Source organism: Equus asinus, chromosome 20, assembly GCF_041296235.1.
Source record: "Equus asinus isolate D_3611 breed Donkey chromosome 20, EquAss-T2T_v2, whole genome shotgun sequence".
Lineage (NCBI taxonomy): Eukaryota > Metazoa > Chordata > Mammalia > Perissodactyla > Equidae > Equus > Equus asinus.
In genome coordinates, this window is record NC_091809.1 from 41,783,170 (window position 1) to 41,799,357 (window position 16,188).

The 16,188-nt window shown below is 44.9% G+C and overlaps 1 protein-coding gene across 16 annotated transcripts in view; it reads right to left on the reverse strand.

Annotated features, from left to right (window-relative positions):
* GRAMD1B (GRAM domain containing 1B) overlaps nucleotides 1–16,188 on the reverse strand; it is a 228,332-nt gene that overhangs the window by 136,414 nt on the left and 75,730 nt on the right. The window contains exon 1 of one of the 16 annotated variants that reach the window (XM_070490047.1): nucleotides 1,762–1,906. The exons of 14 other annotated variants lie outside the window; for them this stretch is intronic. Coding sequence is in view for 1 of the 2 variants with exons in the window: in XM_070490040.1 (XP_070346141.1) it covers nucleotides 977–981 (5 nt within the window). In the remaining variant the exon portion in view is untranslated. Of the gene's footprint in view, nucleotides 1–976; nucleotides 1,052–1,761; nucleotides 1,907–16,188 lie in introns of those variants that run through there. One more of the 16 variants, XM_070490040.1, reaches the window with a different exon arrangement.

Consider the following 16,188-nt stretch of genomic DNA (forward strand, 5'->3'; position numbering starts at 1 on the left):
CCCTGAGATACGGTAATTAATGATTCAGTTCCCTATGCCTTCCACCACCCTTTAAGTTATTTGAGAGTAAAGATCCTATTTTATTTGTCATTTCTTTCAATCTCTAGTGCCCAGCACTGTGCTGAGTGCATATTAGGTATATAACATGTGTCTGATAAACTGATGTGCAGATATCTAGCCTTGTCCTCACTCCCAAGTCTCCACTTCCACCGAATACTCCCTGGCCAGTCCAGAAAGAAACCTTGCTGAGTACTCTCAAATCTGCACAGGTTAACCCTCTCCCTCCAGATTACCACGTGCTTCCAAATGTTCATCTGCACTTTCTGAAGGCCTGTGTTCAAAGTATCTGCTAGGTCTTACGGGACCTGTAAGGCATGGTCTGTGAACTCAGGAGCCCACTATTCAGTATGAATTCCTGATGGGCCATTCATTCATCCATGTTTCCAACAGACTATGTTTCAGGCATTGGTGATCTGGAGATACCAACCTGAATTAGACATATGTGAATCTTCCAAATAAAGCAGCCGCTGGAAGAAAACCCCCCAGGGCTGGCATTACCCTCCTAACGCCAGCATTCCGCTGCCCCACTCCTGTGCCAAAGTCGTGGTCCAACTCTCAGTTATCCAGGGTGAGGGAGCTGTATCTCCTATTTGACAGAGGCTCCATCAGAGGGTGGGCAGAAAAGAATGTGCCTCTCCAATTCGACATTACAGGTAAAAGTTAGTAGAAAAAGATTTTGAAGCCCAAGGCTACAACTTTTTTGTTTGTTTCTTTCCTTCTGAAATATCCATGAGTTTTAAATTTTCATGCCAATCCTTGGCTCATGAATACATAAAATCAAGCTTTGGTTGGAAAAAAAAAAAATAAGTATTCTCTCATGCCCTGTTCTGAGATATTTTTCCAAAGGGTAAAGGATACTTCATCCAAATAAGATTCTAGGCCTTTCACCACACACAATGAAAAGAATTACACTTACCCCATTACATTCCTCAAACAGGGCCTGAAGAAAGGGGGCAAGGAGAACCTGTGTCAGCTCAGACTTTCCTCAATTGCTCTTACGTAAAGGAACACACCGCTTTTTTCTAGCTTCCCACAACCTAGGAGCTTCATTGGCCTCAATCGCTACTTAACTTCACAGTGAAATCTTAGGCCCTCTCAGGAAAGTAAATACAAATTAACCAGGTCACTTAGTGGTCAAACTTTACTCAGGAGGTAGCGTGACCAACCAAGTTGCTTCCCAGAACTTGAAGTCTGTGAGAATTTGTTAAGATTCTGGGCAGTGGAGGCTCAAAGGTCAGCCTCCCCCTCGGCCCCACTCTCCCTTCCCAGCTCCCTGCACCCCCTCCCACATTTAGAAAGCTTTCCTTCCGAATCCAGAGCCTTCAAGTTGGAGAAGGAAGCAAGGACCAGGAAGCTGCAGAGAGTTCTCCGACCCCACGCAAGCCAGAAGACATTTTGTCCACAGATAACCCCAAAACCTTATTTTCAACAATCATCTTGATCCTGGTCCCTTTACCTGAACTGCTCAAAATAAGGAGGTACAGCTCCTTCTCCATTGATTTCCTCTCTCACAGGGGCATATCAGGTGACTCTCCTAGGACACATGGAGAGCCTCTGCGTGCATTCCCCACACGTCCCTACTTCCTCCACACCAAGAACCCTAATCTATATTCCCACCTATCATGTTTTGAAAGAGATAACTATGCACTATTTGTCTCCTAGGTAATGTGTGTGTGCTTTTAATCAAAGGCACAGAACTACCGTTAAGAATTTCAGGTCAGGGGCCAGCCTGGTGGCGCAGTGGTTAAGTTCACACGTTCCGCTTCAGTGGCCCGGGGTTCGCCGGTTCGGATCCCAGGTGCAGACATGGCACCGCTTGGCAAGCCAGGCTGTGGTAGGTGTCCCACACAGAAAGTAGAGGAAGATGGGTATGGATGTTAGCTCAGGGCCAGTCTTCCTCAGCAAAAAGAGGAGGATTGGCAGCAGTTAGCTCAGGACTAATCTTCCTCAAAAAAAAAAAAAAAAAAGAATTTCAGGTCAGCATCCAAAACACGCCTCACCACACTGGGTTGCTAAACAAATTTAATGTTTTAGGTTGTCTTATTACAGAAAAACGCGTGTGTGGTTTCTGTTGGGCTTTTGGAAATTCTGGGAACACCTAAAGGAACCCCACCCTCCAGGAACCATTGACTTCAGTAATCAATACACAAACTGCTGTTTGCTTGATCTCTTCTCGGCTTCTCTTTTTCTACCAACATCTGAAAATTTGTTCCTAGAGTGCAGCCCACAGTCCCCTTCTATTCTCTACACATTTTCCCCCAACAGTCTCATCCAAATCCATGGCTTCTACAACCCACATGTTGACTCCTGAGCCTGTATCACCAGCTTCTACTGCTCCACCAAGCAGCAGCTCCCGAATCCAACTGTTGACAGGACACCGCCAAAACCCTGCCTCCCTAGGTTCCCCAAACAGCCTGCACACAACTACCCCCACTCCCATCTCCCACTCTCACCTCTTCTACCAAACAACTCCTGTCTTGACTTCCTTAGCTCAGCTATCTGCATCACTATCCATCCACTTATCTGTCCACACAGGGAGACTCAGAAATTGTTCCGGCAGTTCCCTCTCCCCCTCTCCCCCCTACCTCCGATCTGTCAGTGAGTTCTGTTGCTCCCACCTCTGAAACATCTTTTATATCCATCCCCTCCTTACTATCCCTCCTGCCTGTGTCCTGATCCAAACACCAGCAGCAGACTGGCTGCATAAGAATTGCCTGGAAAAATTTTTAAAAATAGATTTAAAATTTAAAAATAAAAAAATTTAAAAAAAATAAAAATTCTGATTCAGTGAGTCTGGGGTGGGGCCTGAAAGATTTCTAACACACATCCCAGGTTTGCAAACTACTAAAGTCCTGCTTTCTTGAAATGGCCCCTTAACTGTGCTGATAAATTTTTGACAATCAGCTTGCGGGGTGGAGAGGGGACTGATTCATATCATTTGCTGATTTCTGTAATGTAAGTACTCACACCATGGTCGATTGCAAGCTATCAACTAAAATCACAGCTGGGAAGCGATATGCACAACTGGCTGATACGAGCCGACCCCAGTAGGAGAATGTGCCTAGACCGCCACCTGTTATCTTCGAAACCACCTCTAAACATGACTCTCCCCAGGTTAAAATCCTTTGAAGTTTTCCTCTCATGCCATACATTACAGTCCAAAGATCTTTGCCTCACACACAGCCTTACAATATGAAACCAACTTCTTCTTCCCAGTTTCTCAACTTCCCCTACAGAAAGTTCCACCTAAGGCCCTAATGTTCTGTTTACACTGAACCACTTGTGTTCCCCAAATAAACCACGTACACTCATTCCTCCAAACTTTGTTCACATTGTCCCCGCTGCTTTAAATGTCTCTTCTACATGATCCCACAGACCCCACCTCAATAATTTCATCTCCCACCTTGGCCAACTGAGCCTCATGTCACACAGAAGCATGGCTGTCTCTTCCTTCTGAGGTATTCAGGGCCTAAATCATTGTTTTTCTCTTTTTTCCGACCTGATCCAGAGTTCTGCTCCCTCTGAGCCACAGAGCTGAGACAAATCCAAACCTGAGCAGTTATCGCCTAGGATAAGGGTAGTTTTGCCCAAGCCTTGGAGATAACCTGCTGGCTACATCAGAGAAAACCTCCTTTGGTGCAAATATTGGCTGCTTTTTTCAGTGTACTCAAGATGTTGCACGCTCATATGCTGTGTTTCATACTAACAATAAACCTTCACATTTAAACAGTGCTTTTTAGTCTACAAACTGATTCCACGTACATTCTTCCATCTAACCTTTCCAACCTCATAAAGTAGATAAGAAATACGTATATTCTGATTCCCATCTTATTTTTTTTTTTGAGAAAGATAAGCCCTGAGCTAACATCTGCCACCAATCCTCCTGTTTTTCTGAGTTAAACTGGCCCTGAGCTAACATCTGTACCCATCTTCCTCTACTTTATAGGTGAGATGCCTGTCACAGCATGGCTTAACAAGCAGAACATAGGTCTGCGTCCAGGATCCAAACCAGCGAACCCCGGGCCTCCAAAGCAGAACGTGAGAACTCAACCGCTGTGCCCCTGGGCTGGCGCCCTGATCCCCATTGTAAAGATGAAGAAAATAAGGGTTTGCAGGGATACATGACATGTCTAAGAGTGAGTTGGATCTCAGTTCACTGAAGGATTTCAGTGAACAAGGATTTCAGTCCAGGTTTTCTGCCCCTGAATTCGTTGCTCTTTCACCTTGAGCATGTGACCATGCTGGGCGATAGCATTCACCTGGAGCTATGGAGGGGTGGGTGGCAGGAGTGACCTTAGTGATGTGACTGAGGGAGATGTGAACTTGGGGGGGTGGGGGGAGGGGAGCTAGTAGGAACTTGAACGTTCATCTGCCGGCACTGTCAATCACCTCTGCTCTGCAGGAGGCGGCCCTCAGCCAGAAAGCAAGAGCATCTGGGAAGTCCAATGCAGCAAAAACTTTGAAACAAGAAGTGACAAGAGTTTGCCCTGACCAGTTAATGGGCATTGATGTGAGATGGGACAGTTTCCTACATAACAGCACTGGCCACAAGGTCACAAGTCTAAAAGTGAAACCACAGAAATAAACAAGTTTTGACCACACCTGAAAAAAACACCTTATGTCTCACTGTAGACCTGTCTCAAGAACCGGCTGGTGAAAAAGCCATAGGCAAGCCAAATAAGACAGAGCATGAGCCCAGGGAGAGGGAAGAACTTCCTAGAGCGAGAGCCAAGCCTAGAGAGTCTTCTAAGGAGCCAGTGAAGGGTTGGCCTGAGCCCAAGTGGGAGTCTCTGAGGACCAGAGAGGCCAGCGTCATCCCACTTCCGCATGAAGGCAGGACTCAGGAGGCATAGGCCAGCAGCAGGGCAGAAATGCTGGTGCCCTGAGGGCCTCTTCACAGAAATACGTTTAAGAAACTGTTCTAGTGTCAGTGCCAACTCGATTCTACTGCCAGCTGAAGTACAAGTAGCTTGATTTAGGAGCCAACCTGGAGTAGACTGGGAGAGCTGATTCCCTCGAAACAACTGGTGAACTCCTACAAGAACATTTTGGAAGCCCAAGACAAAGTGGCAAGGGTCTATTTTACTCCTGATTGAGGACCCAACTCAAGAATAAATACGTTTTTAAGATGTTTTATGACTATGGCTTCCCAACTGGTAGTTAATTTTGTCACCACTTCTCTGCTTCCCTCTAGTTAAGAGAAGTCAACCCCCTTAAGCTGAAAGTGTGTGAGTCCTGAAGGTAACCAAGCAGGGAAGATACAGAAAGCCTTGCGTTCTGCTCCAGAGGGCCAAGGACTCAAGAGGCACCCGGGCGAGGAGAGGCTGATGCATCTGGAAAGAAGGACAAATTCTTGAGTCCTAAAGGACAAAGGACACATGGGGGAAGCGGGTATTTATGCACAAACGCTATCAGAGACAAACTGCTAGATATCATGGAGCAACCATGGGGCTCAAGGACAGACTGCAGGCTGTGCTGTTCTCCAGAGAGTCCTTTCCGCTTCCCTGCCGCCCCCTTCCCTGCCCCACTCCTATTCCCACCCCTCATCCGACTTCATTTGCCCTTAGCCCCAGGAAAAACTGGTTTATGGTGAAACTGTTATCTTGGGTTTTTTTCCAATTAAAAGAAATAAACACAGTCCTAACCAAGAACTTAGGTCATTTACCAACTCACAGAGAGCCCCTCAGGGGCCTGGGAAGAAATAACAGCATTGACTGGACCTAGAGTCAGGACATCTGGGTATAATGGCCTGATCTGTTTGCACAAGGCCATTTTCCATACAGGATTAAATGCCATATCTTCTCTGCCAAGTACCTTGATGACTTTCTGATAAGGTATACACCACTCATGGTCACTTTTCATTAGTAAGAATGCAATGGGTACAGGATAATTCAGATAAGTCACACATCACTTAACGAAGAGAATATGTTCTGAGAATTGCGTCACTTGGTGATTCCATCATTGTGTGAACATCATAGAGTATAATTACACAAACCTAGATGGTATAGGCTACTACACACCTAGGCTATATGGTACTAATCTTATGGGATCACCATTGTATATGCAGTCAGTCCATCATTGATCAAAATGTCGTTATGCAACCCATGACCGTATTGAACACAAGAAAACAGAAGTTGGATAATCCGCATACTGTTTATTTTTAGTTAGAGAATGTTAATGAAACACACTGCCATCACATTCCTGTTCTATATCCAACTAACGCGCTTCAAGTTCAGCTCTGGGACCATTCACATAGATAAGAGCATAAAAAAAGATTTTGATGATCCCCAAAGTGGGTAATTCACTCACTCAAAATTCATTCAAGGGTAACCGACAGTTTGTATCATAGAGGAAGGGGAAAGCAGCATAGACTGAGTGCCTACTATATATTTTTCACACACCATTTCACTTAAAAGTCAGTACAAGAGGAAAATAATACTCTTCTCTTTTTTATTCAAACTCCATCTTGTTCTCCTTACTTTCTTTATAACAAGAATACAAGTGTCCCATTTTCTGTAACTAAATTCCCCAATCTGCCCTAACTCAGGATTGATCATTGTAACTATAACTCACCCATGGCACGTTCTTTCTGATCCCACAGCGCCCCTTACAACAACATCCTATAAATGCTTTTCCAAGCTCACAGTGAGGAGACAATTGCCTGGGTGAGGCCTAGAGCTCACAGGTGTGTTGTCTGAGGCCTCTCTGTAACTCTGCTGGGCTAAGAGCACTAAGGTGATTATTCCCACCCATCCCTGGCTGAGGAGATCTGACTCAGCATTCGGGAAGAATTACAGGAGCACAGACGGCTAGTCCCAGGAGAACCTCCACTTCCATTCGGTAACTGTCCCCCTGCAGAGCTGACACTTAGAAGTATCCCACCTAGCGAAACACACCCGACATGTTCTTGTCACTCAAAATGCTCCTGTTCACTGTCTTTTCTGCTCACTACATTTCAGCAGTAAATGGGTGGGGGGTTACGACGAACAGGGAAAAACCCTAGCCTTTCACTCTTTCTTTATCCAGCATACTCTTCATCCTTTAGATCAAAAAGCAATATGCCTCAAACTCTTCCTTATGTCCATTTTTCTCTCGGGGCGATTTTAGTGAGAAGGGAACGAGTGACCTTGCAGTGGGCAGGCTCCATTCCTCAGCTCAGCTGAGAGAGTCTCATTTTGATGAGATAAATTGGTATTTGTAGTTCCCAGTTGCCCCAAGAGGGTAAATATTCATCCAAATGAGCTCAAGACTCTTTTTGGTTTCATCATACTTCTTCACGTGTTGAAGTTACCTGCCTTTTCCGCTTTCCTTTCATTACACCCTCCTCTAACTGGTGATCTCCACCAGCTGCATCTATTTCCTCTCTATTGACTTCTTCCCCCTCTGCAATCACACTTCCATCTCTACTGCCTGAAACACAATGTTCTCTCATCAAAGGTCACCAATGACTGCCTAATGGACTTTTCTCCTATCCCAATTCTTTTTTGTTGTTTTTCTCCTGTCCCAATTCTTTCTGACATTTCTACAGCATTTGAAATGACTCTTCCCTCTTGGGGAAAAAAAAAAAAAAATCCACCCTTGGCTTAATTTCAGTAGTGCTTAATGAAATCACATCTCTCATTTAACAAGTATGTCTAGAGGACGTCCTATGTACCAGGCTCCATCTGAGCGAACACAGGTTTAAAAAGAGAGAGAGAAAGAGACATTCCGTCCTTGAGGAGTCTACTCTCTAGTGAAGGAAGAGACATTCCATTGAATAATGAGATTACATACAATAAGATAATTGCTTCATGGAGGGTGGGATGAGGGAAGTGTATATACAAAGTACAGTAGAGAAAGAACACCTGGGGCTGCATGAGACTATAGATAGAGCTTCACAGAGTAGCAAGCATTTGAGCGGACATTTAAAGATGAGTACAATTTTCCTAGGCAGACTATATTCCAAGCAGAGGGACTGACACATGCCAAGACACAGAAGCATGAAAAGAGGCGCATGCTCAGTCATGCTGCTGGAGAAGAAGGCTGAGGTGGGAACGGCAAGAGACAAAGGTGGACAAGCAAGCAGAGAGTACAACACAAGGGGCCTGTGTGTCCCAGAAATGAGATTAAATTTCATCCTGTAGGTGATGAGGAGGCACTGAAGAATTCTGAACAGGGGAGTGATCTGTCTACTAGAAGAAAGTAGAGGTGGTAAGTGGGAGGCCTATAAGGAAGCCCTCTCAAGAGAGCAGAGGATGAAGGCTCAAGCTAACGGAGCGGAATGAGGATGGAGAGATTTAGGAGGTGCCTGACTGCAGGTGACAGGAGAAGGTGAGGGAGAAATCTAGGATGTCCTTCTTCTGCTGCTTGCCAGCCCCTGGGGACAGTCCTAGCTGCTTCTTTGGCATCCCCACCACTTTAGCACTGTGCAAAACAAATACCTGCTGACTAGTGAATTATTACCACCTTCATCAACGAATGGTCAGATAAGCCTAGAGCCAACCTTCAGTGGGCCTTGCACCTGGAGTGAGAGCAGAAGGGCTGCAGAAGTGCGTTATGAAAAGACGTCAGGGAACTCTAGCTGGGTCTACATAGCATCCACGTAGACTCATCTTGGCATCATGCATAACGTAACACTCACTTATTAAAAATAAAAATATATGGAAAATAGAGCACGAGTACAGTGCAGCAATAGATCTGGAGCTGGGCTCTGTCCAGCTCTGGCTCTGCCACTGACTCTGCAGAACACCGAGCAAGCAGCACTGCCATTCTGAACCTCCATTTGCTTATCTGTAAAATGAACTGAGGGTGCTACGATCACAAAGGCCCCTACTGACCTTCGAAGTGCAATAAAGCTAAGTAAGGTTTAATAAAGTGAGGAAATCTTCCAGGAAAATCAGGTTGAAAGCTAAGTGAGCGGCAGAGAAGGGAGCTGTGTGCACTGAACCAGGAGGGCGAGGTGGCACTGGCTGGTCAGTGGGGAGAGGAGAATGGCAACCTGAGAACAGCAACCTGAAAACAACTGTGGTTCAGACACCTTCGGAAAGGCAATTCACAGGCACAGAGACACAGAAATGTCACTTCCTGTCTCACTTCCTGTGTGTACTTTTTGATCCCTGCTTCCTTTTACTGTTATTCTGTTTCCAGCTTACCATTTTATCACAGTCTGTAATTCTCGTAACAAAATCATGGGCCAACCCTTACAGCAGGAAGGGGTCTGAAAGATAACCAAGTCTAATTCTTTCCCTTTCAGACCAGGAAACCAAAGGCCAAGGAAGAGACATGTGGAAAGCCGCAGAGGGATTTAATAGCACTGCAAAGAATAAAACTCAGGGTGGCTGACTCTCAGAGCAGAGTTCTGCCACAACACCATGCTGCCCTTCAGGTACAAGTACAGAAACTCCCAGAGGGGAGAGAAAGTATCTTACATTTTTTTCTTAGCTCTCTGGTATATCGCTCCTAACAAGGATAACTGCTGCCAGCTGTTCATTCCACAAAATCTGTGCATCGCGTGCTGTTTTTGAGTGTCTTCTAGGTACCAGCTCTGCTCTAACCACTAGAGACACAGTAGTGGACAAGGCCCCTGCTCTTAACGACCTCAAATTCACAAAATTTAGCAGTAGGGATGCAGAAATGGGAGACAGATCATCAGCAGAGAGGCAAAAGAATACGCTAATTTCTAAAGTAAAAAGTACTATGAAGACAATAAAATTGGGGGGCAAGTTTTGAAAAAGTTAAAATATAGTTAAGGTCACATCGATATTAAGTGGCAGAGCCTTGGACCTGAATCCATGCAGGTCACTCCAGCGTCTACGGCTTTTACAGCTGGGCTGTGTTGAGTGCCCCATGCAGCAGTTGCCAGAACAAATGCTGAGGGAATGAACGACTGATGGAATGTGAATGGATATAATCAGAAGGGTCCCTCGTGTATTTTTAATTTGGAAGGGAGGAAGACTCTCGTGAATCCTGTTTTGATTTTAGTTCATCCTAATGAGTCTCTAGCTCGTCATAGGGAAACACAGATTATTGTTTAATGAAATATTTTTCCTTTCATTCTATATCTCTTACCTGCAGAGACAAAAACAGACTTAAACATTTGCCTCCCTACATTCCTAAATATTAAACATGGCTCTTACACAGTACGTATTCAAATAATATGTATCGTTCCTGTTGAGAGGGATAAAGCGGATCACAATACTCTCACTAATATAAGACTAAGTGCTCATAAAATATTCAGATATAACAAGTTATAAAGTATTTCTCAAAATATAAGAATGACACGTACGTTGTTCCACAAATACAGTCTCATAAAAGGTGGAAAAAGCATTACAGAGTACACACAAAACCAATCCTAACCTCACAAACGCCCCCTATCCCTCTTAAAGACTGTCTTTAAATCTTACCTTGGCTCTTTTTCATAAGTTCTTCTCATTTTTCTAAAAGTTCTCATTCTGCATCTTCTCCCTAGCACCAAGAGCCTCTTCTCTCCTAATTACACCTCATATCAAAGAATGTCACTCATCTCAAACTCAGAAGACAATCCTGCCCTCCACTCATTTCGAGTCCTCCACAGCCTGATGGCAGCACTGCCCAATCAAAGATTCATGAAGCCATATCACAGAAAATTCAGCCCCAGGCGAGATACTCATAACAACACCCCCACGGCTGGTTACTTGTCCCCCTCCCTTGCACACAAGAAGGGGATCAGGTTCCAGAAGTGCACCAGGAAATACTAAGAGACAATACAGGCTGCCTTAGCCGATCACACACAGCCCTAACCACCCTCCGGACCACCATTTTTTCCAGGTCTGCCAAACCCAGATGACTCAGCAAAGGTGCTGCAATGAGGAACAACCGCAAGACCCAGAGCCTGCCGTTCAGATCAGATAAGCTGGGCCAAAATGACACCAACATGAAAACACCTCTTTCCCCTAAATTTAAAGGGGAGAGAGATAAGGAAATAATCAGAAAGCGAGCACCTACTGTGCATCAGGCACTTTGAGAGATGCCTTACCTGTATTATTCCATCTTCAAACCAACCTACAAGGCAGGTATTATCATGATGCCCTATTTACGTAGGAGGAAACAGATGACGCAAAGCAGCCTGAGGGAAGAAAACTTGCTCCAGGCTGGAATTTTACTCCATGAAAGCAGGCTGGAAATTGCGACTAGAATAAAAATCAAACGCAGCCACTGAGAAGTCATCTATACCGGTGAGGAAGTGTTGGCCTGGGCGGTTATTGACAGTATTTTGCAAAGATGAACAGCTTTGGCAGTGGTAGAAGCACATTCTATTTCTCAGCTCTCCCCAGTCACTCTCAAATTCACAATCAGTAGCCACCTGTGACTCTGGACGTGCCATCACTCGGCTCCAGCCGGGCTTACCCGGTCCTCACCTAGCATAAGGTAGGCCAAGTCTCCCAGGGGTGGATGGATCTAACCCAACTGCTGACACCAAGACAAGTCAATATGCAATATGCAAATTTCAGTAGGCATATTAAAATTTCTTGCTGATCTGAGCTGAGTCACCATCCCACGGCCAAAGAGCACTTCACCTGTGCTAGGGGGCATCCAGGGGTAAAAAATAGATACATATATACTCACACACATAGATGCATATGTAACATTTATATATATTAAATATACAATATATTTATTTTTAAAGGTCTATCTATTTATTCATTCATTCATTCTCCAGTACCTCTTGACCTAACCTGGACTACTGTGTTTGGAGTTATCTGAATAGTGCCAACCATTTCATACTAACCCTCTGAGGATACTACTGAGCTGATTGAGACAGTGAAATCTAATTATTTCCCAACAGCACCTGTCACCCAAAGGGGCATTAACCTAGTAGGCAACTGAAGGCAGATGCTCTACGGCTCTAGATTCTCCATGGCTATGAGGGATAAGGTCAGAAAAATGCACAGATAATGACCCCAAAATGCATCACTTTTGAGTCCTCTGCATCAACGGTGCTTGTGAGAAACAACACAGAACTTGAGTTTCCCCTGCCCATCCTCTTCCAGAGAAACCAAAGGGAAGTTCAATGGTCCCATGTCCAGCAGAAAGAGAGAAGAGAAGTAAAAGGCTTGGTTAACCCATGCTTCTGCTTTCCTAAAACAAAATGTCCATCTAACACCACTTCCCAAGGAAGGTCTTCTACTGGAGGGGACGTCCTTCACAACAAGAACTGGCCCACTGCCAGGATTACCTACCTAACCTGCTGTCCTCGTCTTGAATGTACTTGCAGGTTTGTAAATTTTACATTTATTTGTATGATTCACATCGACTGCCTAATAGATGATCAGTAAAAAATCAGTTGATGAACAAACGAACAGACAGACAATAAATAAACTAGAGTAAATCTGTCAAGAGTAGAGGCCAGCCAAAGCTCAGCAGCCAGCACAAAGCAGCCAGGCTGTCAGTATATGCAGAATTTGGACTCTCCTCACGGTGGCAGCCTGAAGGTTTAATTTGTCCCTCCAAATGGGAAGGGGATCAAGAGGAGGTAAAAATCCATTCAAAGCTTTTCCCAGGGACTGCTGCTTTAAAGAATGGAGGCATGCTAAAACAGCTGCCTATAACACTTGGTCTTCAGTTTCCATTTCCTGTGGATTTTAATGACCCATATTATCAGCACGTATACACAAACCTCAGGATAATGTCAGACACATACGAGTATTGCACAATATAGAAAAAGGCCTGAATTAAAAGTGACATGACACTACCTCTTTTTGAGTCAAGTTTCCATCATTACTTAGTTGCATGGATGTGGGCATGTTTCAGAGTTTCAATTTCCTTAATTGCCAAGTGGACATACTCATTACATGTGCCCCATGGATGCAGGAACAAATGAAGTAATAGATCGTCACACCATAAGCATGTTACTGGAAGGCTCAGTGTGTGCCAGGCACTGTAGTATGTGCTGGGGCGAATATAAAGAATTATATTCTGTGTCTGCGTTCCAGGAGCCCATAACCTGGTAAATCACTTTAAAAAGGATAAAATGCTGCTCAAATTAAGAGATGATAAATTGCTATTGCCAGCATTGTTTTCATTTGTGTCCAGGTGGGCACCAATGTCAGCCGCTCTGACTGGAAGCTCCCAAAGGCAGGTGTCCCCTCTTTCCTCTGTACCTTCCCCACCAACCACCGGTGCCCCGACTCCCAGTTCAAGGCTCCACTCTCTACAGTGGCTCAATAAACGGCATTGACGGCTGCCTTGAAGGCTGTTATTACGCTGCATAGAGAAGAGCCATTTCTATGGACGGCCTATTGCTTTGGCTTCCCCTACAGCTCAGAGGAGGAAAGAGGCAAAACACCAGGAGAACAACTGCTCTCGCACCTGACAGCTGCAGAGAGAGACTCAGCTTAACTTGGAAGATGTCTGAGCAACAGATGCCTCAGTATTCCAAAATGCCCACACTCAATTCAAATAAAGTCTACCATCAATGGGAGGGGAGTCAGCCTCCCGCCTTCAGCCCCCAGCCCCTCCCCCTTTCTTATCTCTCTTCCAAGGGAGGCAGAAGACATTACTTTTAAAACTCCTGATTTCCAAATTCTAGAAAACAAACTAATTCCCTTTCAGGGATGGGCCCAACAACTTGCTTTTAAATCAACAGGGGTCCATGTTGCTTTGCTAATTTGCTTCCTGTCTCTCTGCCCTCTGTAGGATGGATCTCTACTAGCACAGAAACTATTTTGTTCAGCATCATTTCCGGTGTCTAGAACAGTACCTGGCACATAACATGTGCTCAATAAATATTTGTTGGATTAATTTGGGGAGAAAAAGGAGTAGCAGGAAGGATGCAGCTATTCCAAAATCCTTCGCTCCTGCAAGAGGAACAACTGTTGCCCTGACCTGGAATCAGAAGACTAGGAAAATGTACTGCGTTACCATGGCAACCACAGCTCCCAAAATAAAAACACCCTTCAAAGCTGCTGCAGGTCTTTGGTGGGAAAAGGCTTCTTGCAGACTGTATCCGGGCCCCAGGTCAACCATCCACCAAAATATGGCTCCCAATGTGCTGGTGCTCTCTGGAGCCTCTTTCTCGGAAAGGGCACCCACTCTCCACCTAACTATGCCCAATTCCACTCCCTGAATAGAGACCACCCTCAGAAGAAAAGCAGGCTCTGGTCTCCTGGCACTTACAGTCTGACAGAAGACACAGATAGCACAAAGGAAAAAACACAAAAGAAACCAACAGGCTGAATGCAGACAAACAAGCCAATACATAATAGTCCAGATTTGCATAAAAAATGGCATAGCAGGGAGCAATTATTCAGCTTCAAGAGGACTTCTTGCTTTGCAAAATGATTTACAATAGAATTCCATGAAAATCAAATTTCCTTATAGTCCATTTATTTATTTATTCATTCCCTAAATACATGTTTACTGAACTACTACTGTGTTCCATGCAAAAAGCTTAGCAGGCACTCAATGAAATAAACTCTGCCCTCACAGCTTATGACCCAGGAAAGGATACAACGTGACCAAGTACTCAATTTAGGCAGTAGATGTAATAAACACCCCTGGAGTCAGAAAATACTTCCTGTGGGAATGGATAACTAAGCTAACACCCAAAGGAAAAGAAGGACAGAAGCAAAGAAGGCAAAGCGGGTCAGTGTTACAAAAGAGGAACCCTGTCTGAAGGAACAATGTCTACCAAGAGCCGGAAATAAAAGAAAACACCCCATTCAAGGCCCTGCAAGGTTACTCTGGCTGGAGGCAGGGTACCAGCAGCGGTAAATGAAGCAGGAGGGGCAGCAGAAGTCATGTCAGGAAGACCACGCTGGCTGCAGAGTGAAAGAACCAAAGGGAAGGGGCGGCAGTGTAGTCAGGGAGACCAGCTAGTCTAGTCAATAATATCCATGAGAGATGCTGATGGCCTAGAGACGGGCAACGGTGGTGGAGATGAGAAGACAGACTTGAAGAACATTCTCTCCCGAGGGAGGGAAGCCTTGGGAAACTGGAATACCAATCCCCAATGCAAGGAACAGACCGAGAGGAACTGGTTATAAGGGAAAGATGATGAGTTCAATTATGGATGGACAAGCTGAGTTTTGAAGAACATCCCAATGGAAATGCCCATTAGCCTGCTGGAGGTATGCTCAGAAAAAAGATGAGGTCTGAGATCTGAATGTGAGAGTCATCATCATATAGGAATAATCAAAGCCAAGAGAGGAGATGAAACAGCCCAAGGAGAGAATGTAGATTTAGAAGGAGGGGAGGAGAAAGCAGCAACCTGGAACCAAAACCTTAAGCAGACCAACTTTGAAGAAACAGATAAGAGCAGCCTACAAATTATAAAAATTCATTTTTAGCACCTATCAGTAGATCAGAAAAGTGATATCTCATAAATAATCAAGGAAACAACAAACCACTGCTCCAGTTTACACGAGCCAAGGAGCAGACTCAGAGGCCTCAAAATCACGAAAAAAAAACCTCACTTCTATTAAGTAATAATATCAGCATAATTCTTCAGACACAACTACTTAATTTTGTCTTACGAGATAAAGAAGAAATGTATACTCTCTGTTTTACAAATGAGAAAGACACTGAGGCCCAGAGAGACTGAGTAACCTGCCCAGGCCACACAGCGAGAAAATGAACAAAACCAGGGCCTCCAGCCCAGGTGGCCTCAGACCATCCACTGGCCTGGTGCGAGGGCAGTCCTCCTAGGAAAAACCACCACCCTGTCCCCAGGAGCAGACGAGGCCTGCCTTCACTGATGAAGAAATGGCTCCATCCTGGGCAGACATGGGCTCCCCAGGACATGCGATGGGCTGAACACTTAGTGGATTTGCAGGAGACCTCTAGAGCCCTCTCTGCCACTGACCAGCACATGGCCTTGGCCTTCTCCACGTGCTCAAAGGTGAAATGAGCACACAAATCCTAGCCACCATGAAGACTAGATTCTCTGAGCAAGATGCAGAACCAGAACTGTAGGTACTAACAAGGGGCAGCTCAGTGTGAGAGAAGAAAGGCGATATGGTGGGCGATACCCTAGGACCCTCCTTTCCTCTCCCTCCCTGCAGATCTTTTCCTCAGACCTATTTTTTTTTTTTATGCTTTAGTTTGAATTCCGTATTCTACTGAAATTATCTTTTTACATGTTGATCTGCCACACAGGCTGTGAGCTCCTCA